This window comes from Pleurodeles waltl, chromosome 9 (assembly GCF_031143425.1).
Source record: "Pleurodeles waltl isolate 20211129_DDA chromosome 9, aPleWal1.hap1.20221129, whole genome shotgun sequence".
NCBI lineage: Eukaryota > Metazoa > Chordata > Amphibia > Caudata > Salamandridae > Pleurodeles > Pleurodeles waltl.
In genome coordinates this window covers 325,289,464-325,314,876 of record NC_090448.1, presented here as the reverse complement: position 1 = coordinate 325,314,876, position 25,413 = coordinate 325,289,464, and the positions used below count along the sequence as shown (strand labels likewise).

The 25,413-nt window shown below is 46.4% G+C and overlaps 1 protein-coding gene across 2 annotated transcripts in view; it reads right to left on the bottom strand.

Annotated features, from left to right (window-relative positions):
* The window catches only part of RBM5 (RNA binding motif protein 5), a 313,693-nt gene that overhangs the window by 127,805 nt on the left and 160,475 nt on the right, over positions 1-25,413 (bottom strand). For both annotated transcript variants that reach the window (XM_069206838.1, XM_069206839.1), the window contains 4 exons: positions 13,262-13,325; positions 12,882-12,952; positions 1,697-1,820; positions 756-847 (listed from right to left, as the gene is read on the bottom strand). In XM_069206838.1, the coding sequence (XP_069062939.1) occupies positions 756-847; positions 1,697-1,820; positions 12,882-12,952; positions 13,262-13,325 (351 nt within the window). The remainder of the gene's footprint in view (positions 1-755; positions 848-1,696; positions 1,821-12,881; positions 12,953-13,261; positions 13,326-25,413) is intronic.

Genomic DNA, 25,413 nt, shown 5'->3' with positions numbered 1-25,413 from the left:
CCCTTAAAAAAAAAACAAAAAAAGTTAGGTATGAAAGAACCAGCTTTGCTTATTACAACTTGAAGTCCTATCATAATATATTTAAGATCAAAACCACAACTAAACTGGGCGTGTTCCATAACCATGACAAATGTACTGCTCAAAATATGCATCTTAAAAACGGAGTACCCCAGCTGCAGAAAACTAATGCTTTGGTTAAGTGTCAGACCACTCAACATTTAATTAATAACCATGTGGTTGAGCTCTGAAAAGTAACCACTGACCTATTTAAGCTCGAGGTGTACATCTTTTGCAGAATTTATATTACAGCCAAGCTCTCTAGTTTATTCATTAAAAAAAATGCAAGTCAACCACTCAAAGAACCAAAAACCTGTTCTTCCTACGGCCCATTTGACAACTGACCACAACCTAGCAAAGTAGAGATGAAAAAAAAAAAAAACACAAGCCTAAAAGGCAAACGGAACTATTCCAACCATCCTCACCACAGCCCGAGCTCTATGAAGGAATGTTCAAAAGGAAAGTTGTGTGCCTGCAGTTTCCCTTAACACTCTTACAAGCAGAGTGTCCGAGAATATTATCACTGCAGCATACTAAAACTCAATAACACAGGACATACTGCATCATCAAACGTATTAGGTCTTTTTCAATATAATATATTTATAGGAGTGGGAGGAGTGCGTGAGGACGTGAGAAAAGCAATACCAGCACAAGATACTGCAGTGATCTTCAAGAGGTCCTTGAGAAGCAAAGCTTACCTGTGAGTTGGGGTCATAATAGAGTCCTGTGTTTGGATCATAGTAATAACCCGAGGATTCATCAAATTGGTAGGTCGAAGTGTCTGGGACCGCTGTGAAATGGCACACATTTATACATCAGGTTTATCTGCCTCAAAACTTAATTTAGTTGCGAACAACCCAACATAAGACACACCAGGATTACAGCAAATAACTGCTTGCAACATTCTTGGTGTTGGTTAACCACAGGGGTTGTTTACCTCACGCTCACTGATACATGAATAGAATTGTGCATATCGTCAAAATGATTAGGAACCAGAAATAGCTGAACCAGCCAATTCAATTCACGCATATCACATAGCAATATATTAAACTGATCAAAATAAACATTTCTAGACCATCCCTCTTTGGTCAATCAGGAGTATTCAGCAAGTGCATATTTCATCATTCCAACTATGTCCTTTAAAATCCTAACATTTTTGGTGAAAGGCTACTCTAAACAGGGGCTTATCTGATCATATTGCAGAATTCATTTTTGGGTACACCATCGGAAAAGCGGATAGCTACGGAGTTTTTAGTTAACTCATTTTTCTCTGATGTAACTATTTTGCATTAGTTCTAGAGACTACATCTAGAACATGAGGAATTTCTCAAACTATTGAACATAATCTCATTTAATTTAATGATACTTCTTTAGCCTTAAATGGACTAACCACAGTTCATATCTACCTTCAAAACTTTAAAGCATTTGCCCTTCAGTTCTTCGGGCTAACACTTCCAGCTTTTAAAGGATTGTTCTGTTCCAAGAACCTTCAAACTATTTAAGTTTCCAGAATGTCACAACAGGCTGCATATGTTCACCATCATGAGCATTTCAACAGGTAATCTAAAACCTACTCTCCTTCAAAGTCCCCACATCAAACAAAAACAAGGCCCTGCCAGCGCACGGAGCAACAGCTTACCATATTTATTGCCTGGAATTATACCAGTTGGAGATGATACAGCCTGTGAGGTAGAACATGTACTTGATTCATCTGTAGGGGTAGTGGTAGTTGTCGGAGCAGAAGTGCTGGTGGTGGCTGGCGGCTGAAAAAAAATGAATATGCATTAAGCCTTACTATGTTCCAAAGTATCACTAGAATTTTTTTAAAAAAACATGAAATCGGTCATAAAATATATATATACAGGGATGTGGAATTCCTATCGCCCGACGCCCGGGACATCTTGTTTGGGGTCAAGGGCAACAAGTTTTTATGTTTACTTTGTCCTTGGGACAAGTAGGCCCAACCCTCTGCAGCACAAACCCTTTGGCTGCCTGTTTACAGAGAGTGGAACTCTCTGCAGTTGAGGTAATGTGTTTCCAAAAAATAATGCTGTTCGAACTTGTATTTATGGTTCATTATTTGAAAGCCTTCATTATTAGGGTGAGTGCTGTAAATAAATGTTTTAAGGTCACACTTCACTACTGACAATGGTTCCAGTGCAAACAAAAAAACGTGTATACACGTTTGAAATGTTTAGGCTGTGAGGCTAAGTATAAGGCTCCCAGAATGCTCTCTGATTAGATGCAAATGAAGTGTCATTTAGTAAAATGTGTTGCTGCATGCTAGTATTTCCCAAAAATATTTCTAATGGAAAATCAGTGTAACCATTTTAAAAACGAATATGGGAAGCATGAAAATAAACAAACACTGACAAAGCCAACTGGTCCGACATATTTTTTATAAGTCTTTTAGTTTCATCAATGCGTGTCTTGTTTTGACATGGCTTTTGTAACACTTTATTGTTGTGGGAGCTACCAGGCCCTCAACATTGTAACAAACACTGGCAAAAACCCCCCAAAAAGTTTTTGAACTCTAAAAGCACACGTTGCCACCAGTGGCATAACAAAGGCCCCGCTGCCGCCCTCCAGGGGGCCCCTTCAGCACAGCACCTGCCCTGAGTGAGTCTGGAGAGGGGGCTCCTCTATGTTCTTTGCAAAGGGGCTCCCTCCAGTTTCGTTACGTCACTGATTGCCACTGTAGTTCCTGACACTGAACAAAACTACTTTGTGTGCCAATATGCTCCTTGTGGAAGAGCAGAATGCGATCACTCACAGTAAAGCCAGCCGAAAGAGAGAGAAATAGAAGTTTAGTAAAAACAAAATGTCTTTGTTAACACCAGACCTAATTAGGGACCAAGACCCACATGTAGGTAGCTTTTTGCATGTCACAAACAGCGACTTTCGCTGTTTGCGACGTGCAAAAAGCACATTGCGATGCACAAACCCAGTTTTGCGATTCAGTAACTTGATTACCGAATCGCAAAACGGGTTTGCAACTCGCAATTAGGAAGGGGTGTTCCCTTCCTAATTGCGACTCGCAGTGCAATGTAGGATTGTTTTGTGACCGCGAACGCGGGCGCAAACCAATCGCAGTTTGCACCCATTTCAAATGGGTGCTAACACTTTCGCAAAAGGGAAGGGATCCCCATGGGGAGGACCCCTTCCCCATTGTGAATGTCACTGTAAACATTTTTTCAGAGCAGGCTGCGGACCACTGCCTGCTCTGAAAAAATGAAACGAAAACGTTTCATTTTTCGTTTTTGTAATGCACCTCGTTTTCCTTTAAGGAAGCAGTCACAGACATGGTGGTCTGCTGTCTCCAGCAGGCCACCATCCCTGTGAGGGCCGCTATTCGCAAGGGGGTCGCAAATTGCGACCCACCTCATGATTATTCACTAGGTGGGCATTTGCGAAGCCCTTGCGAATCACAAATGGTGTCAGGGACACCATCCTACATTCGGATTTGCGACTCGCAAATTGCGAGTCGCTCTGACTCGCAATTTGCGGGTCGCAAATCTGAACCTACCCACATGTGGCCCCAAATTCTTAAAGAAATTCACAAAAGTGCACGCATGGTATATGTCGTACCCCTAATAAATATTTGTGAACTGTATTTTAGCATGGGTAAATACGCATGTGTAGATTTGCTCATGTGAAAATCTATTGAGCATTTGCAAGTTCATTTTCCCTCCGGCCACTTTCTTCCCAACCCTGGAAGAAGTTCTAATTCTGCCATTGTCAGGAGTAAATGTCCAACCTTTCTTATTATGGGAAAATATTAGAGAGAAGCTGGTGAAAATCTTTAAAACATGCAGGTTAGTAGGTTTGCAGAGTCATAGGCATTCCAGCCCTGGAACTATTGCTTACTGCTTCCTCCAGCCCCAGTATGCAGATCTGCAGAAAGGTGGCAAAATAAGGAAAGTGCTACAGTAGGGATTGAAACTACTATGGTAGTAGCCCTGGCATAATCAGAGAGGCTATTATCAGAGCTCTTACATAATGAGATTGCTGCCATAATTTGTCGCCATACTACATGGCACCAAAGGGACAAGTAGATCTTTTACAGGACAAGTAGATTTGAGAAGCAACCTGTCCCCTGGACAAGTAGATATTTGAATAAATTCCACACCCCTGATATATATTATTTTAAACCCGATTAGCCAGTTACTGGGAACTAGTTTGAGTACATCTTCAATAAATTACTTGTATCAACATCAGTCAAAAGTACTGGTCATTCAGTATCAAGATTAAATTATTTACGTGGTATGCTAGGATCAAGGCCATTGGAAGTATGTAGCAGTTGAGGACCAAATTATGCTGCAGGGTTGATTACATTACATGGTAAGAGGAAAGTTATGCAAAATAATGCATCTAATGTTGTGACAGTGTAGGAAAGTGCCTCTTGACATGGTCACTGTAGATAGCTGGCCTGGTGCGTGTTAAACACCTATCGTGTTGCCACCTTATACCAGGTCCAGGCAACCCCTATTAGTGAATGAAGACAGTATCTGGGAAGTCAGGGCTCTCTAGAGGTAGCTGTGGATGAGCAGAAAAGACTTATCTAGGAGGAGTGTAAAGCACTTGTAATACCACAGCAGTCACACAGTAACTTTTCATACCTCAAAGAAACCACACTGTTACAAAAATAAAAAGGTACTTTGTTACAGTAGCAATGAACTAGATTACTTATAGGAAGTCCCCCAACTCGAGGTAAGTACACACTACACATGCACAGTAATAATTAGGGATTAGAAAAAGAAACAACCAGCACTGGTAAAAAAAATTGAAAAATAGTGGGGGCCCCAGGGGGAGTGCTAAACCATATACTAACATAGTGGAATGTGAAGTGAAGTCCCCCACCCAAGGATATGGAGTAGTTAGAGGGGAGCTAGGAGAACTCAAACCGCAAGAGGCAAGTACCTTAGTGACCCCACCGCAGCCACCAGGAGAGCAGAGTTAAGGTCCAGGGGACTTGACCCTTGGAGGGGAGTCCGGGCTGTGCCACAGCAGTCAGGAGAACCAGCAGAAGCAGTCAGCTGCAGTGAGGTCCAATTAGCACACCCTGAGGAGTCCCACGTTGTTGGAGCAGCAGAGATGAGACCATCCTTACAAGGATGAAGTGCTGGAGGTCGGGACTACATGGACTATGAAGATCCCTTGGAGCAGGAGACAACAAGCCTGGATTGCTGCAAGAGTCGCAGTGCACATCGGTACGGTCCTGCAAGGAGAGGCAGGGACTCAGTCACCCAAAATGGATGGAGGGCAGAGAGGGCCAAGGGGACCACTCCAGACCATCACCTGTGTTGCAGGATCCACGCAGCTCTAGAGGAGAGCAGATCCACACATCAGACATCGTTGTTGTAGGTGCCTGCAGATGCAGAGGAGAGACTCCTTCACTTCAAGGGTGATTCGGTTCTTGCTTCCTGGTGCAGCTGAAGTCTTGCTGAGCCCAGAGGATGCACGGCCATGGAAATGTTGCAGTTGCTTGAAGGAGCCGGGGAAACAATGTTGCAAGGTGAGGCTGTCTAAGGGGGTTGCAGTCTTGTCCGTTTCTATAGTGTCCAGTTGCGGTTTCAGTGGCCAGGAGCAAAAGTAGATGATGCAGTGGAGTCCCGGTGGAGTCTTACATGCTGAATCTGGGGACCTATCTGCAAGGGAGCCTCTAAATAGCCCTACCAGGGGGATTGGTCACTTTCCACTGAGACCAGCTACCAGAGAGGGTCAGACGTCACCTGCTTGACCTGGCCACTCAGATGCTCCCAGGGGCACCTGCAGATCTTGTTTTCAAGGTAGCAGAATCACACGGCTACCTGGAGGAGCTCTGGGTACCCCAGGGGGGGTGCTGGACAGGGGAGTGGTCACTACCCTTTCCATAGTCCAGTTTTGTGTCAGAACAGGGACCGGAGGTCCCTGGACTGGTGCAAACAGGTTTATGCAAGGAGGGCACCAAATGTGACCTTCAAAGCATACACGTGGCTTTGGAAGGCTTCCCCTCCCCTGCCTTGTAACACCTATTTTCAAGGGAGAGGGTGTGGACTCCCTCTCCCACATGAAATCCTTGGTTCTGCCTTCCCTTGCTGAAGGTCATCAAGCAGCAGGAGGGCAGAAACCTGTCTTGAGGGGAGGCAGCAGCCTGGGCTGACCATAAAACTTCGGAAGACTGGTAGGAGCAATTCTGGAGGGGTCCTCTAAGGAGCCCCAGAGTGCATGGAATCATGCCACCAATACTGGCATTGGTACTGGGTTACGATTACAACATGTTTAACACCAAACATACCATTATGAAGCAGGACCACAGGTAGTATATACAGAGCCAACGCCCTACAACCACTATCTCAAAGTGAGAAATAGTGTGTGTAGGAAGTTAGCTCTGTATGTGCTATTTCAAAGTAAGGAATAGCATGCACAGAGTCCAAGGGTTCCCCTTAGAGGTAAGATAGTGGCAAAAAGAGATAATACTAATGCTCTATTTTGTGGTAGTGTGGTCGAGCAGTAGGCTTATCAAAGGAGTAGTGTTAAGCATTTGTTGTACATACACACAGGCAATAAATGAGAAAACACACTCTGAGACAATTCCAGCCAATAGGTTTTTGTATAGAAAAATATCTTTTCTTAGTTTATTTTAAGAACCACAGGTTCAAATTCTACATGTAATATCTCATTTGAAAGGTATTGCAGGTAAGTACTTTAGGAACTTTGAATAATTACAGTAGCATATATACTTTTCACATAAACCACAATTAGCTGTTTTAAAAGTGGACAGTGCAATTTTCACAGTTCCTGGGGGAGGTAAAGTATTGTTAGTTTTAGCAGGTAAGTAAATTACCTACAGGGTTCAGTTTTGGGTCCAAGGTAGCCCACCGTTGGGGGTTCAGAGCAACCCCAAAGTTACCACACCAGCAGCTCAGGGCCGGTCAGGTGCAGAGGTCAAAGAGGTGCCCAAAACACACAGGCTTCAATGGAAAGAAGGGGGTGCCCCGGTTCCAGTCTGCCAGCAGGTAAGTACCCGCGTCTTCGGAGGGCAGACCAGGGGGTTTTTGTAGGGCAAAAAGTACACCCTCAGTAGTGCGGGGGCGGGCGGGCGCGTCGGGTTCTCTGTAGGTTTCAATGGGAGACCAAGGGGTCTCTTCAGCGGTGCAGGCAGGCAAGGGGGGGGCTCCTCGGGGTAGCCACCACCTGGGCAAGGGAGAGGGCCTCCTGAGGGTCACTCATGCACAGGAGTTCCGTTCCTTCAGGTGCTGGGGGCTGCGGGTGCAGGGTCTTTTCCAGCCGTCGGGAAATAGAGTTCAGGCAGTCGCGGTCAGGGGGAGCCTCGGGATTCCCTCTGCAGGCGTCGCTGTGGGGGCTCAGGGGGGACAACTTTGGTTACTCACGGTCTCTGAGTCGCCGGAGGGTCCTCCCTGAGGTGTTGGTTCTCCACCAGTCGAGTCGGGGTCGCCGGGTGCAGTGTTGCAAGTCTCACGCTTCTTGCGGGGATTTGCAGGGGTCTATGAATCTGCTCCTCTGAAACAAAGTTGCAGTTCTTTGGGAGGAGTGCCGCTGTCCTCGGGAGTTTCTTGTCTTTCTTGAAGCAGGGCAGTACTCAGAGGATTCAGAGGTCGCTGGTCCATTGGAAAGCGTCGCTGGAGCAGGTTTCTTTGGAAGGCAGGAGACAGGCCGGTAAGTCTGGGGCCAAAGCAGTGGGTGTCTTCTGTTCTTCCTCTGCAGGGGTTTTTCAGCTCAGCAGTCCTCTTCTTCTTGTAGTTTCAGGAATCTAAAGTTTTAGGTTCAGGGGAGCCCTTAAATACTAAATTTAAGGGCGTGTTTAGGTCTGGGGTGTTAGTAGCCAATGGCTACTAGCCCTGAGGGTGGGTACACCCTCTTTGTGCCTCCTCCCAAGGGGAGGGGGTCACATCCCTAATCCTATTGGGGGAATCCTCCATCTGCAAGATGGAGGATTTCTAAAAGTTAGAGTCACTTCAGCTCAGGACACCTTAGGGGCTGTCCTGACTGGCCAGTGACTCCTCCTTGTTATTCTCATTATTTTCTCCGGCCTTGCCGCCAAAAGTGGGGGCCGTGGCCGGAGGGGGCGGGTACTCCACTAGCTGGAGTGTCCTGCGGTGCTGGCACAAAGGGGTGAGCCTTTGAGGCTCACCGCCAGGTGTGACAGCTCCTGCCTGGGGGAGGTGTTAGCATCTCCACCCAGTGCAGGCTTTGTTACTGGCCTCAGAGTGACAAAGGCACTCTCCCCATGGGGCCAGCAACATATCTCGGTTGTGGCAGGCTGCTGGAACCAGTCAGCCGACACAGATAGTCGGTTAAGGTTTCAGGGGGCACCTCTAAGGTGCCCTCTGGGGTGTAGTTTACAATAAAATGTAAACTGGCATCAGTGTGCATTTATTGTGCTGAGAAGTTTGATACCGAACTTCCCAGTTTTCAGTGTAGCCATTATGGTGCTGTGGAGTTCGTGTAAAACAGACTCCCAGACCATATACTCTTATGGCTACCCTGCACTTACAATGTCTAAGGTATTGCTTAGACACTGTAGGGGCACAGTGCTCATGCACTGGTGCCCTCACCTATGGTATAGTGCACCCTGCCTTAGGGCTGTAAGGCCTACTAGAGGGGTGACTTATCTATACCTGCATAGGCAGTGAGAGGCTGGTATGGCACCCTGAGGGGAGTGCCATGTCGACTTACTCGTTTTGTTCTCACCAGCACACACAAGCTGGCAAGCAGTGTGTCTGTGCTGAGTGGGGGGTCTCCAGGGTGGCATAAGACATGCTGCAGCCCTTAGAGACCTTCCCTGGCATCAGGGCCCTTGGTACCAGAGGTATCAGTTACAAGGGACTTACCTGGATGCCAGGGTGTGCCAATTGTGGAATCAAAAGTACAGGTTAGGGAAAGAACACTGGTGCTGGGGCCTGGTTAGCAGGCCTCAGCATACTTTCAATTCAAAACATAGCATCAGCAAAGGCAAAAAGTCAGGGGGTAACCATGCCAAGGAGGCATTTCCTTACAGTGTGCTCAGAGTTCAAGGGATCCCCTTGAAGGTAAGAGGCAAAATTAGATTATAATGCTCTATTTGTGGTAGTGTGGTCAAGCAGTAGGCTTATCAGATGGTAGTGTTAAGCATTTGTTGTATACACAGGCAATAAATGAGGAACACACTCAAAGACTTACTCCAGGCCAATAGGTTTTTATATAGAAAAATATATTTTCTTAGTTTATTTTAAGAACCACAGGTTCAAGACTTGAAGTAAATACATAAAATGCAAAGTACTCCACACAGGTAAGTTTGGAACTTTGAGCAAAAGCAGTATCGTATACAGCCTTTGTTAAAATGGCAATAAGCTATTTTAAAAGTGGACACTGCAAAAATCAACAGTTCCTGGGGGAGGTAAGTAAAACACTTACAAGTCTTAGTTCCTGGGCATAGGCAGCACACCGGTGTGGGTTCAAGGCAACCCCAATGTTACCACACCAGCAGCTGAGGACTGGTCAGGTGCAGAGGTCAAAGAGGTGCCCAAAATACATCGGCGCCTATGGAAAACAGGGATGCTCCGGTTCCAGTCAGCCAGCAGTTAGGTACCTGGGTCCTCAGGGGGCAGACCAGAGGGGTTTTATAGAGCACTTTGGGGGGTTAGGGAACACAAGTAGGGACACAAAACACCCTCAGCGGCACGGGGCGGCCGGGTGCAGTGTGCAAAGCAGGCGTTTGGTTTCAGATATGATTCAATGGAGGTACTCGGGGGTCACTAGTGGTGCAGGCAGGCATGGGGGGGCGGGAGCTTCTCGGGACAGCCACCACCTGGGCTAAGCAGAGGGTCGCCTGGGGGGCACTCCTGCACTGAGGTGCGGTTCCTTCAGGTCCTGTGGGCTGCCGGTTCAGTGCTGGTTCCAGGTGTCAGGTCCCCTGTTACAGGCAGTCGTGGACAGGGGGAGTCTGAATTCTCTCTGCAGTCGTCGCTGTAGGGGACAAGGGGGGTAGTCTCGGGCTATTCACGGGGTTGCAGTCACCAGGGAGTCCTCCTTGTGGTGTTTATTCTCTGGATCTCGTGCCGGGGGTGTCGGGTGCAGAGTGTGAAGTCTCACGCTTCCGGCGATGCCTGCCTCCACTTTTGGTGGCATGTCCAGGAAGATGGTGAGAAAAACAAGGGGTCAACCCCTCAGCCAGATCCACCCCTAAAGGGATTTATGGAAAAATGCACAGAGGGCATCTTGGATTACCCCTGCATGCCAGTCCGACTGTTAGGCTGACCAGTTCCTGCCAGCCTGCCACAAAACAGACATGTTGCTGGCCACATGGGGAGAGTGCCTTTGTCACTCTGTGGCCAGTAACAAAGCCTGTACCGGGTGGAGGTGCGTCTCACCTCCCCTTGCAGGAACTGTAACACCTGGCGGAGAGTCTCAAAGGCTCACCCCCTGTTACACGCCACAGGGCATCCCAGCTAGTGGAGATGCCCACCCCTCCGGCCACAGCCCCCGCTTTTGGCGGCAAGCCCGGAGGAGATAATGAGAAAAACAAGGAGTCACTGGCCAGTCAGGACAACCCCTAAGGTGTCCTGCGCTGAGGTGACTGACTTTTATAAATCCTCCATCTTGCAGATGGAGGATTCCCCCAGTAAGATTAGGAATGTGGCCCCCTCCCCACTGGGAGGAGGCACAAAGAGGGTGTAGCCACCCTCAGGGCTAGTAGCCATTGGCTACTAACCTCCCAGACCTAAATAGCCCCCTAAATTGAGTATTTAGGGGCCCTCAGAACCAAGCAAGATAGATTCCTGCAACCTGAAGATGAAGGACTGCTGACCTGAAGCCCTGCAGAGAAGACTGAGACACCAACTGCTTTGGCCCCAGCCCTACCGGCCTGTCTCCCCACTTTGAGAAAAACTGCAACAGAGACGCATCCCACATCGTCCAGCGACCTCTGAAGCCTCAGAAGCTTCAGAGAACAGTGGCCCTGTTCAACAAACCTGCAACTTTGCAACAAAGAAGCAACTTTTAAAGACCACACATTTCCCGCTGGAAGCGTTAAACTTTCCACTCTGCACCAGACGCCCCCGGCTCGACCTGCGGAAAACCAACACTACAGGGAGGACTCCCCGGCGACTGAGAGCCCGTGAGTAGCCAGAGTTGACCCCCCCGAGCCCTCACAGCAACACCTGCAGAAGGAATCCAGAGGCTCCCCCTGACCACGACTGCCTGCTTCAAAGAACCAGACGCCCAAGAAACACTGCACCCGCAGCCCCCAGGACCTTAAGGATCCGACCTCCAGTGCAGGAGCGACCCCCCAGGTGGCCCTCTCCCTAGCCCAGGTGGTGGCTACCCAGAGGAGGACCCCCCCCCCACCCCTTTGCCTGCATCACTGAAGAGACCCCTGGGTCTCCCATTGAAACCTATTGCAAACCAGACTCCTGTTTGCACTCTGCACCCGGCCGCCCCTGTGCCGCGGAGGGTGTACTCTGTCTGTGCTGAGCTATGGAGATCGTAATGACCAACTCCCAGATCATATACTTAATATGGCTACACTGCACTTACAATGTCTTAAGAGTGGACTTAGACACTGTAGGGGCATATTGCTCATGCAGCTATGCCCTCACCTGTGGTATAGTTCACCCTGCCTTAGGGCTTTAAGGACTGCTAGAGGAGTGACTTATCTATCCCACAGGCAGTGTTTTCTGGGCATGGCATCCTGAGGGGGATGCCATGACAACTTTGCCTTGTTCTCCCCACCAACACTCAAAATATGAAATGGCAGTGTGCATGTGTTAGGTGAAGGGTCGCTTAGGGTGGCAAAACACATGCTGCAGCCCTTGGGGACCTTCCCTGGCCACAGAGCCCTTGGTACCATGGGTACCTTTTACAAGGGACTTAACTGTATGCCAGGGGTGTGCCAATTGTGGGAACAATGGTACAGTTTTTGAGAAAGAACATTGGTGCTGGGGCCTACTTAACAGGATCCCAGCACATTTTAAGTCTGCATCAATGCCAGGCAAAAAGTGTGGGTAACCATGCCAAAAGGGACACTTTCCTACAACTATTTTTTTCTACTGAAGGGCGAGAGTGAAAATGAAGTGAACAATGCTGACAAGTATAAAGGTTTACAACAGACCGAAGGGAGCCCAAAAACAGACTCAAACCGGAGCACTGAAGAACATATCTGAACCAGATTGGCGAAAAGAAAACAATGGAGTCAATAGGGATGCGCAGTATCACAGACAGCAGTCACTTGACCTTGTGACACGAAAGACTTCTGTGAAAAAAACAACTCGCACTTATCCGGACCCAACACTAGACGGCATAATCATGCAGAGTACTTGTGTCTACAGCCATATAGAAACTTTAAACGACAAGAACAAAAATGTGACTGTCTGGGATTATAGATGTAATGATTGTGCTGTAGTTAGGATTGTGCAACCAGGACTACCCTTGAATATTTTCTACTTTTAAGGAATTGTATTAGTACCAATTCAGGCAATACTGCTTACAGTCGCACAGGTAGACTTTTACTAGTGTTTTTTGGTTTTATGGGCAAAGAAAAGCATTAGGACCTTAAACTGATTTGATGAGTTATTTTATTATTTTTCTCGTGATTGGATAGTTTAATGATTTCTATTTCAAATTTAGAATGGTTTTAATTAACCAAATATAAGATCCTCTACAAGTGCCAAATGAGCCATACCACTTATGCACACAGTTTACATAATTTAGGAACACAATTTAAGAACCTTGACATAAGAATACCTAGCATTTACCAGAAACAACTGAATCCACTAGAACATATGTGCAGATCAGACTGTTCAGTTCTATGAAAAGTGAAAATAATCTAGAAGAAATCCAATTACCGGGGAGCTGGGCTGGTTGTATAGCTGAGGACTTTGAGAAACAACAACTGTAGAGGTAACGGCTGATGAACCTATACAATTAGTAAAACAAAAAGGAGAACCAATAACATTATCCATGACAGAAATAACAGCAAAATCATACAAGTATCACATTATACAAACAGTAACTCTAATTGTTATAAAAAATTAACCAAAAACAAGCATAATAGCATAGGTTTCACCAATACCATTTTCCGCATTCGCTACAAGGCAAAATTTACCACAAACTGGAGTATGCTGTGTATTTATGAATATGTTATGGCAAAATGAGGTCCACTGCTTTTAAGAGATAAGTGATCCAAGTAAATAGCCGCAAATATTGCACTACAATATAACAGTACCTATTCCAGTAGATGTGCTTGGATCCCCATCAGCTTGGTAATATTGCTGGTAATCCTGAGGGTACTGTAAAAGAAGGAGCGTTTAATTAGAGTGGTGTACAAAAAACACGTTAACAAATTACACCACCATGAATCATATTTAAAATAAGCTAATTAAATACCATCAATAGAGTAGTCAATTTTGAGCAATTATGAAATAAGGCCATGAAAACCTTGTTTATAAAGTACAAGTTACAATATGTAGGAAGCTGGCCTGGTTTGTGGTGGGTACCTAAGGTACTTATATCTTATAACAGGTCCAGGTATCCCCCAGTAGTGCAGTGTAGGCAGTGTCTAGAAGCCAGGCTCTCTAGCAGTATCTGTGGATGAGCAGCTAAGGCTTATCTAGGAGACATGCAAAGCTCATACAAAACTACTGTAGTCATACAGCACTTACACACATGAAAGAAAACACTCAGTGTTACGAAAATAAAGGTACTTTATTTTAGTGTCAATTACCAAAAGTACTAAAGAGGCATCTCTCCAATAGAAGGTAACACACTAGATATGTACACTAGTGAGGAATAGGCATAGAAAGCAATAGAACAGTGCAAATAATAATAGGCAATAGTGACTGTAGGGGGAGCCTAAATCCTACTTAAAAAATAAATAAATTAAAAAAATGGAATATGAATGTAGGACCCCCACCCGGGTAAGTGGAATGTGTAGAAGGGAGCTGGGGGTAGTAGGAAACCCTAAAGGGGACGCGCTGAACAATGAGAGGGGGGTGGACTAAGTCCCAGACCTCTTTCGGCCACAGGAGGCGGCCATTTTCTTGCTCCAGCTGCCCCCCTCATCTGCCAGCAAGCGCTTTAAAGCACCAGGGGGACATTGCAGCGCGGGATGCGCTGAACACAGGGGGGACTACGAGTCCCAGACTGCTTTTGGCCCCAGGAGGCAGCCATTTTCTTGCTCCAGCTGCCCCCACTCACCTGCAAGCAAGTGCTATAAAGCGCCAGGGGGTCATCGCGGCACTGGACGCACCCGGGCCAAGGGCAGGCCCGTCCACACCCATCAGAGCCAGAAAGAGGCTGGGCCGGGCCACCTCCTTAACATTAATCATCAAGCAGGCCTCGCTGCCTCTACATTACTTTATATTGTAGTGTACTCTTCCTCTGGTTAGAGAAAGCCCTTAAACCTCTAGTAAAGCAGAGTATACACTACACACTAAAACACTTATTAGAATCCACAAATTGTAGTTTAACCCTTAACCCAAACAGAGCTGAATATGGTGGTCTGTCCCTCAGGCCCAGCACAAGAATATTGTGCTGTGGTACATCATAAGAGCCAACATCCTAGATTAGAGGACCAAATAAGCTGATAAACACTCCGATGGAGCAGCTCGCCAAGTGCAGTAGAATTCCAGCTAAATCGTTATCTCCATCTCTAGGGAAGAATGGGAGAAGACAGGCCCCTGGGAGTACAGGGCTGATGGATTTTAAAACTTAATTCACCTATGGGAAAGAATCTACAAATTCTGCAGCTTCCACTTTAATGTACCCCTTTCGTAAATCGTGTTGAAAGAAGTCCCACCCAGTCACTTAATACTAATGAACAGGATGACCAACTCAAAAATAAAGGAGTCCATAAGCTATTAAAAAAAAAAAATTGGGATGATGGGGGTTGTAGAACTAAGAAAGCCTCCCAGGTGATAGTGTGGTAGTCAATTTTAAAAATCCACATCAAGTAGAGAATGGCTACTCAAGCAGTGTGAAACCACACAGAAAATTAAAGTCAACATCCAGGCTGTACCGCTGTGCTATTTCTACCAACCACCCAAGGGTGTCGGCAGCAACCCTGGTAATGCCGCTAAATTTTCTGTCCCCACTTATAACCAATATAGTTCTCTGGGCCATTATCTAGATGAAGTTGATGAAGAGTGATAGGCCTGACTGACCCACTCGCTCACTCCGAAACAAATGATGAACGCAGACAGACAAATGATGAATGCAGTCACCCTCAAAATAGTCCTGCTAGTGGGGGTGCGGGTGAACACATTCATAAAGGAAACCCTCTCGACCAGAATCTGGAACTTGAGTTTTGATATACAGGGGCAAAATTCAATTTTGCAGCATGTGGGCCTGAAAGATCTTCCACACATTACTGGCAGACACTTTTTTGGAACATAGCAGGTATTGGGGAGAAGATGATTGAAACTATTTCCACTTTAGCCATAACCCCTGTGGGGACAAGATAATGAAAATGTCACTTACCCAGTGTACATCTGTTCGTGGCATCAGTCGCAGTAGATTCGCATGTTCTGCAATAGCTCGCCATCTGGTGTTGGGCCGGAGTGTTACAAGTTGTTTTTCTTCGAAGAAGTCTTTCGAGTCACGGGACCGAGTGACTCCTCCTTTTGTCCCCATTGCGCATGGGCGTCGACTCCATCTTCGATTGTTTTTCCCCGCAGAGGGTGAGGTAGGAGTTGAATTGTAGTAATAGTGCCCTTGCAATGGAGTGACTAAGTATGCACCTATTTAAGGTTGAGATGATACATATATAAATAATTGAAGGTAACTTCCAAACTGCTACAGGCTCCCGGGGAGGCGGGTGGGCACATGCGAATCTACTGCGACTGATGCCACGAACAGATGTACACTGGGTAAGTGACATTTTCAGTTCGATGGCATCTGTCGCTGTAGATACGCATGTTCTGCATAGACTAGTAAGCAGTTATTTCCCCAAAAGCGGTGGATCAGCCTGTAGGAGTGGAAGTAGTCTGAAATAATGTCCTTAATACGGCTTGACCTACTGTGGCTTGTTGTGCGGATAACACGTCTACACAGTAGTGCTTGGTGAATGTGTGAGGCGTAGACCATGTGGCTGCCTTACATATTTCTTGCATTGGGATGTTTCCTAGAAAGGCCATGGTAGCACCTTTCTTTCTGGTTGAGTGTGCCCTTGGTGTAATGGGCAGCTGTCGTTTAGCTTTAAGGTAGCAGATTTGGATGCATTTAACTATCCATCTGGCTATACCTTGTTTTGAAATTGGGTTTCCTGCATGAGGTTTTTGAAATGCAATAAAGAGTTGTTTAGTCTTTCTGATGTTCTTTGTTCTGTCAATGTAATACATCAATGCTCTTTTGACATCTAATGTATGTAGTGCCCTTTCAGCTACGGTATCTGGCTGTGGAAAAAACACTGGAAGTTCCACTGTTTGATTTAGATGGAACGGTGAAATAACCTTTGGCAAAAATTTAGGATTGGTCCTTAGGACGACTTTATTTTTGTGTAGTTGTATAAAAGGTTCCTGTATAGTAAACGCCTGAATCTCGCTTACTCTTCTCAGGGAAGTAATGGCGATGAGAAATGCCACCTTCCAGGTTAGGAACTGTATGTCGCAGGAGTGCATGGGTTCAAAAGGTGGACCCATAAGTCTAGTTAGGACAACATTTAGGTTCCATGAAGGAACAGGTAGTGTTCTTGGTGGTATAATTCTCCTAAGGCCCTCCATGAATGCTTTAATGACTGGTATTTTATATAGGGAAGTTGAATAGGTAGTCTGCAGGTATGCAGATATTGCTGCAAGGTGAATCTTAATGGAAGAGAAAGCTAGGCTAGATTTTTGTAAGTGAAGCAAGTAACCCACTACATGTTCTGGAGTTGTGTGTAATGGTTGTATTTGATTAATATGGCAGTAGCAAACAAACCTCTTCCATTTACTTGCATAGCAGTGCCTGGTGGATGGCCTTCTTGCTTGTTTTATGACTTCCATACATTCTTGGGTAAGTTGTAAGTGCCCGAATTCTAGGATTTCAGGAGCCAGATTGCTAGATTCAGCGATGCTGGATCTGGGTGTCTGATCTTTTGGTTGTGCTGTGTCAACAGATCTGGCCTGTTGGGCAATTTGATGCAGGGTACCACTGATAGGTCTAGCAGCGTTGTGTACCAGGGTTGCCTTGCCCAAGTTGGTGCTATCAATATGAGTTTGAGTTTGCTTTGACTGAGTTTGTTTACCAGGTAAGGAAGGAGAGGGAGAGGAGGAAAAGCGTAAGCAAATATCCCTGACCAGTTCATCCATAGGGCATTGCCTTGGGATTGTTTGTGTGGGTATCTGGATGCGAAGTTTTGGCATTTTGCGTTTTCCCTTGTCGCAAACAAGTCTATCTGAGGTGTTCCCCAGAGTTTGAAATAAGTGTTCAGAATTTGGGGGTGAATTTCCCATTCGTGGACCTGTTGGTGATCTCGAGAGAGATTGTCTGCGAGTTGATTTTGTATCCCTGGTATAAACTGTGCAATTAGGCGAATTTGGTTGTGAATTGCCCAATGCCAAATTTTTTGTGCTAGCAGGCTTAACTGCGTGGAGTGCGTCCCCCCCTGCTTGTTTAGATAATACATAGTTGTCATGTTGTCTGTTTTGACGAGAATGTATTTGTGAACTATTATTGGTTGGAAAGCTTTTAGTGCTTGAAAAACTGCTAGAAGTTCTAGGTGATTGATATGCAGTTTTGTTTGATGTACGTTCCATTGTCCTTGTATGCTGTGTTGATCGAGGTGTGCTCCCCACCCTGTCATGGAAGCATCTGTTGTTATTACGTATTGTGGCACTGGGTCTTGGAAAGGCCGCCCCTTGTTTAAATTTATGTTGTTCCACCACAGAAGCGAGAGGTAAGTTTGGCGGTCTATTAACACCAGATCTAGAAGGTGACCCTGTGCTTGAGACCACTGTGATGCTAGGCATTGTTGTAAGGGCCTCATGTGCAGTCTTGCGTTTGGGACAATGGCTATGCATGATGACATCATGCCTAGGAGTTGTAATACCATCTTTGCCTGTATCTTTTGTGTTGGATACATGCGTTGTATGATGGTGTTGAAATTTTGAATTCTTTGTGGACTTGGAGTGGCTACTCCTTTTGATGTGTCTATTATGGCTCCCAGGTATTGTTGTACCTTGCGTGGCAGAATTTTGGATTTTGTGAAATTGACGGTGAACCCTAGTGTGAAGAGGGTTTGTATGATATGATTTGTGTGATTTGAGCACTCTATTAACGAATGGGCCTTGATTAGCCAGTCGTCTAGATATGGGAACACATGTATTTGCTGCCTTCTTATGTGTGCTGCGACTACCGCTAGACATTTGGTAAAGACTCTTGGTGCGGTTGTTAATCCGAAAGGCAGTACCTTGAATTGGTAATGTATTCCTTTGAATACAAACCTTAGGTATTTCCTGTGCGATGGGTGTATTGGTATATGGAAATAAGCATCTTTGAGGTCTAAAGTTGCCATGTAGTCGTGCAGTTTTAGCAATGGCAATACTTCTTGTAGTGTGACCATGTGGAAGTGGTCTGATTTGATGAAAGTGTTCACTACTCTGAGGTCTAGGATTGGTCTCAGTGTTTTGTCCTTCTTTGGTATCAGAAAGTACAGTGAGTAAACTCCTGTGTTTATTTGTGTGTTTGGCACTAATTCGATTGCATTCTTTTGCAATAGTGCCTGCACTTCTATCTCCAGGAGATTGGAATGGTGTGTTGTTAAATTCTGTGCTTTTGGTGGTATGTTTGGAGGGAATTGTAGAAATTCTATGCAATAACCATGTTGGATAATTGCTAGAACCCAAGTGTCTGTAGTGATTTCCTCCCATGCATTGTAATAATGACCTATTCTTCCCCCCACTGGTGTTGTGTGGAGGGGGTGAGTGACCTGTGAGTCACTGTTTAGTAGTAGGGGTTTTGGGGCTCTGAAATCTTCCTCTATTTCTAGGGAATTGCCCTCCTCTATATTGTCCCCGAAAACCTCCTCTATACTGTCCCTGGTAACTGGACGGTGTTGCCTGTGAGGTGCTGGCTTGTGTGCTCTGACCCCGAAACCCCCCTCTAAAGGGTGTTTTACGAAATGTGCTGTAATTTCCTCTGCTCTGCGGGGAGTAGAGTGCGCCCATGGCTTTGGCAGTGTCTGTGTCTTTTTTGAGTTTCTCAATCGCTGTGTCCACTTCTGGGCCGAACAGTTCCTTTTCGTTAAAAGGCATATTGAGAACTGCTTGCTGAATCTCTGGTTTAAAGCCAGACGTTCTGAGCCATGCATGCCTTCTGATGGTCACAGATGTATTTATTGTCCGTGCAGCTGTATCTGCAGCGTCCATGGAGGAGCGGATCTGGTTGTTAGAAATGGTCTGTCCCTCTTCAACCACCTGTTTTGCCCTATTTTGTAGATCCTTGGGCAGATGTTCAATGAGATGTTGCATCTCATCCCAATGGGCTCTGTCATAGCGCGCAAGTAGGGCCTGGGAGTTCGCGATGCGCCACTGGTTTGCAGCTTGTGCTGCGACTCTTACCAGCTGCATCGAACTTGCGGCTTTCTTTATCTGGGGGTGGTGCATCTCCAGATGTGTGGGAGTTGGCTCTTTTTCTAGCTGCTCCTACAACGACAGAGTCTGGTGGCAGCTGTGTAGTGATGAAAACCGGGTCTGTAGGAGGCGCCTTATACTTTTTTTCCACCCTTGGTGTGATTGCCCTACTTTTGACCGGCTCCTTAAAGATTTCTTTTGCGTGCCGGAGCATACCAGGGAGCATAGGCAGGCTTTGGTATGAGCTGTGGGTGGAGGAGAGTGTGTTGAATAAAAAATCATCCTCGACCTGTTCTGAGTGGAGGCTTACGTTGTGAAATTGTGCTGCTCTGGCCACCACTTGAGAGTACGCAGTGCTGTCCTCTGGTGGAGATGGCTTGGTAGGGTATGCCTCCGGACTGTTATCTGACACTGGTGCGTCGTATAGGTCCCATGCGTCCTGATCTTGGTCACCCTGGCTCATGGTGGTGTGAGCTGGGGAGTGTGATGGAGTTTGTGCTGGTGAGACGTTAATCACGGGCGGTGGGGAGGGTGGTGGAGTAACTCTTTTCACCACTTTTGGTTGTGGTGTCTGTTCAGTCTGGAACTCCAACCTTCTCTTTCTTCTAATGGGGGGAAGTGTGCTTATCTTTCCTGTCCCCTGCTGTATGAAAATACGCTTTTGCGTATGGTCCACATCCGTTGATTGTAGCTCTTCCTCAAACCTATGCTTTTGCATTTGTGAGGTTAGCGAGTGCTCTTCTGTATAAGAGCCTGAAGCTGGGTCGGTTGCAGCTTGTTTCGGTACCGAAACCCTGTCAGCGTCCTTTTTCGGCTCCGAGGTGACTTTTCTTTTTCGGGGCCGAAACCTCTCGGCACCGATCTTCGTCGGGCCCGCTGTCTCGGCGTCGAGCCGTGTCAGCACCGGCATCTCGGTGCCGACGCTCGTCTCCAGCACTTTCTCGGTCCCGAGAAGGCTGTGTGCCGGTGTCTCGACCGGAGTCGGACGATCTCGGCACTGTTTGGGCCTTTTTCGGTGCCGACGGTCGGTCACCGAATTTATGGGTCGAGCCATGGCCTGGTGGCAGTGGCGTCCCCTGGGCCTTGTAAATGTTCCTCTGAGTGGATTTCGACGTCTTACTCACGGTTTGTGTATCGTCGAATCCTTCGGAGTCAGAGTCTTGAATCGAGAAGGTACCTTCCTCTTCTTGTTCCTCGAACTCCCGTTGGGCTGTCGGCGTGGACGCCATCTGAAGTCTTCTGGCTCGACGGTCTCGGAGTGTTTTTCGGGACCGGAACGCACGACAGGCCTCGCAGGTGTCTTCGCTGTGCTCAGGTGACAGGCACAGGTTGCAGACCAAGTGTTGGTCTGTGTAGGGGTATTTATTGTGGCATTTGGGGCAGAAACGGAACGGGGTCCGTTCCATCGGCGTTCTTCAGCACGCGGTCGGGCCGACCAGGCCCAGACGGGGGATCGAAAAAACTACCCCGAAGGGCACCGGAGCTCTTCGATCCTTCGACGCGGTGTTGAATCTAACTACGCCGAACCCGAACGCAACAATACCGACGAAAATCTTCCGAAATTTAGCTATTTTTCCGTTCCGAAACTCGGAGCGACAGAAACACGTCCGAACCCGATGGCGGAAAAAAAAACAATCGAGGATGGAGTCGACGCCCATGCGCAATGGAGACAAAAGGAGGAGTCACTCGGTCCCGTGACTCGAAAGACTTCTTCGAAGAAAAACAACTTGTAACACTCCGGCCCAACACCAGATGGCGAGCTATTGCATAACATGCGTATCTACAGCGACAGATGCCATCGAACATAGTTGTTTAGTCTTTCTGATGTTTTTTGTTCTGTCAATGTAATACATCAATGCTCTTTTGACATCTAATGTATGTAGTGCCCTTTCAGCTACGGTATCTGGCTGTGGAAAGAACACTGGAAGTTCCACTGTTTGATTTAGATGGAACGGTGAAATAACCTTTGGCAAAAATTTAGGATTGGTCCTTAGGACGACCTTATTCTTGTGTAGTTGTATAAAAGGTTCCTGTATTGTAAACGCCTGAATCTCGCTTACTCTTCTTAGGGAAGTAATGGCGATGAGAAATGCCACCTTCCAGGTTAGGAACTGTATGTCGCAGGAGTGCATGGGTTCAAAAGGTGGACCCATAAGTCTAGTTAGGACAACATTTAGGTTCCATGAAGGAACAGGTGGTGTTCTTGGTGGTATAATTCTCCTAAGGCCCTCCATGAATGCTTTAATGACTGGTATCTTATATAGGGAAGTTGAATAGGTAGTCTGCAGGTATGCAGATATTGCTGCAAGGTGTATTTTAATGGAAGAGAAAGCCAGGTTAGATTTTTGTAAGTGAAGCAAGTAACCCACTACATGTTCTGGAGTTGTGTGTAATGGTTGTATTTGATTAATATGGCAGTAGCAAACAAACCTCTTCCATTTACTTGCATAGCAGTGCCTGGTGGATGGCCTTCTGGCTTGTTTTATGACTTCCATACATTCTTGGGTAAGTTGTAAGTGCCCGAATTCTAGGATTTCAGGAGCCAGATTACTAGATTCAGCGATGCTGGATCTGGGTGTCTGATCTTTTGGTTGTGCTGTGTCAACAGATCTGGCCTGTTGGGCAATTTGATGCAGGGTACTACTGATAGGTCTAGCAGCGTTGTGTACCAGGGTTGCCTTGCCCAAGTTGGTGCTATCAATATGAGTTTGAGTTTGTTTTGACTGAGTTTGTTTACCAGGTAAGGAAGGAGAGGGAGGGGAGGAAAAGCGTAAGCAAATATCCCTGACCAGTTCATCCATAGGGCATTGCCTTGGGATTGTTCGTGTGGGTATCTGGATGCGAAGTTTTGGCATTTTGCGTTCTCCCTTGTCGCAAACAAGTCTATCTGAGGTGTTCCCCAGAGTTTGAAATAAGTGTTCAGAATTTGGGGGTGAATTTCCCATTCGTGGACCTGTTGGTGATCTCGAGAGAGATTGTCTGCGAGTTGATTTTGGATCCCTGGTATAAATTGTGCTATTAGGCGAATTTGGTTGTGAATTGCCCAACGCCAAATCTTTTGTGCTAGCAGGCTTAACTGCGTGGAGTGCGTCCCCCCCTGCTTATTTAGATAATACATTGTTGTCATGTTGTCTGTTTTGACGAGAATGTATTTGTGAACTATTATTGGTTGGAAAGCTTTTAGTGCTTGAAAAACTGCTAGAAGTTCTAGGTGATTTAAATGCAGTTTTGTTTGATGTACGTTCCATTGTCCTTGTATGCTGTGTTGATCGAGGTGTGCTCCCCACCCTGTCATGGAAGCATCTGTTGTAATTACGTATTGTGGCACTGGGTCTTGGAAAGGCCGCCCTTTGTTTAAATTTATGTTGTTCCACCACAGAAGCGAGAGGTAAGTTTGGCGGTCTATTAACACCAGATCTAGAAGGTGACCCTGTGCTTGTGACCATTGTGATGCTAGGCACTGTTGTAAGGGCCTCATGTGCAGTCTTGCGTTTGGGACAATGGCTATGCATGAAGACATCATGCCTAGGAGTTGTAGTACCATCTTTGCGTGTATCCTTTGTGTTGGATACATGCGTTGTATGATGGTGTTGAAATTTCGAATTCTTTGTGGACTTGGAGTGGCTACTCCTTTTGATGTGTCTATTATGGCTCCCAGGTATTGTTGTACCTTGCGCGGCAGAATTTTGGATTTTGTGAAATTGACGGTGAACCCTAGTGTGAAGAGGGTTTGTATGATATGATATGATGTGTGATTTGAGCACTGTATTAACGAATGGGCCTTGATTAGCCAGTCGTCTAGATATGGGAACACATGTATTTGCTGCCTTCTTATGTGTGCAGCGACTACCGCTAGGCATTTGGTAAAGACTCTTGGTGCGGTTGTTAATCCGAAAGGCAGTACCTTGAATTGGTAATGTATTCCTTTGAATACAAACCTTAGGTATTTCCTGTGCGATGGGTGTATTGGTATATGGAAATAAGCATCCTTGAGGTCTAAAGTTGCCATGTAGTCGTGTAGTTTTAGCAATGGCAATACTTCTTGTAGTGTGACCATGTGAAAGTGGTCTGATTTGATGAAAGTGTTCACTACTCTGAGGTCTAGGATTGGTCTCAGCGTTTTGTCCTTTTTTGGTATCAGAAAGTACAGTGAGTAAACTCCTGTGTTTATTTGTTTGTTTGGCACTAATTCGATTGCATTCTTTTGCAATAGTGCCTGCACTTCTATCTCCAGGAGATTGGAATGGTGTGTTGTCAAATTTTGTGCTTTTGGTGGTATGTTTGGAGGGAATTGTAGAAATTCTATGCAATAACCATGTTGGATAATTGCTAGAACCCAAGTGTCTGTAGTGATCTCCTCCCATGCTTTGTAATAATGACTTATTCTTCCCCCCACTGGTGTTGTGTGGAGGGGGTGAGTGACATGTGAGTCACTGTTTAGTAGTAGGGGTTTTGGGGCTCTGAAATCTTCCTCTATTTCTAGGGAATTGCCCTCCTCTATATTGTCCCCGAAAACCTCCTCTATACTGTCCCTGGTAACTGGACGGTGTTGCTTGTGAGGTGCTGGCTTGTGTGCTCCGACCCCGAAACCCCCCTCGAAAGGGCGTTTTACGGAATGTGCTGTAATTCCCTCTGCTCTGCGGGGAGTAGAGTGCGCCCATGGCTTTGGCAGTGTCCGTATCTTTTTTGAGTTTCTCAATCGCTGTGTCCACTTCTGGACCGAACAGTTCTTTTTCATTAAAAGGCATATTGAGAACTGCTTGTTGAATCTCTGGTTTAAATCCAGACGTTCGGAGCCATGCATGCCTTCTGATAGTTACAGATGTATTAATTGTCCGTGCAGCTGTATCTGCAGCGTCCATGGAGGAGCGGATCTGGTTGTTGGAAATGGTCTGTCCCTCCTCAACCAATTGTTTTGCCCTATTTTGTAAGTCCTTGGGCAGATGTTCAATGAGATGTTGCATCTCGTCCCAGTGGGCTCTGTCATAGCGCGCAAGTAGTGCCTGGGAGTTCGCGATGCGCCACTGGTTTGCAGCTTGTGCTGCGACTCTTACCAGCTGCATCGAACTTGCGGCTTTCTTTATCTGGGGGTGGTGCATCTCCAGATGTGTGAGAGTTGGCCCTTTTCCTAGCTGCTCCTACAACGACAGAGTCTGGTGGCAGCTGTGTAGTGATGAAAACCGGGTCTGTAGGAGGCGCCTTATACTTTTTTTCCACCCTTGGTGTTATTGCCCTACTTTTGACCGGCTCCTTAAAGATTTCTTTCGCGTGCCAGAGCATACCAGGGAGCATAGGCAGGCTTTGGTATGAGCTGTGGGTGGAGGAGAGTGTGTTGAATAAAAAATCATCCTCGACCTGTTCTGAGTGGAGGCTTACGTTGTGAAATTGAGCTGCTCTAGCCACCACTTGAGAATACGCGGTGCTGTCTTCTGGTGGAGATGGCTTCGTAGGGTATGCCTCCGGACTGTTATCTGACACTGGGGCGTCGTATAGGTCCCATGCGTCTTGATCTTGGTCACCCTGGCTTATGGTGGTGTGAGCTGGGGAGTGTGATGGAGTTCGTGCTGGTGAGACGTTAATCACGGGCGGAGGAGAGGGTGGTGGGGTAACTCTTTTCACCACTTTTGGTTGTGGTGTCTGTTCAGTTTGGAACTCCAACCTTCTCTTTCTTCTAATGGGGGGAAGGGTGCTTATTTTTCCTGTCCCCTGCTGTATGAAGATACGCTTTTGCGTATGGTCCACATCAGTTGCTTGTAGCTCTTCCTCAAACCTATGCTTTTGCATTTGGGAGGTTAGCGAGTGCTCTTCTGTATAAGAGCCTGAAGCTGGG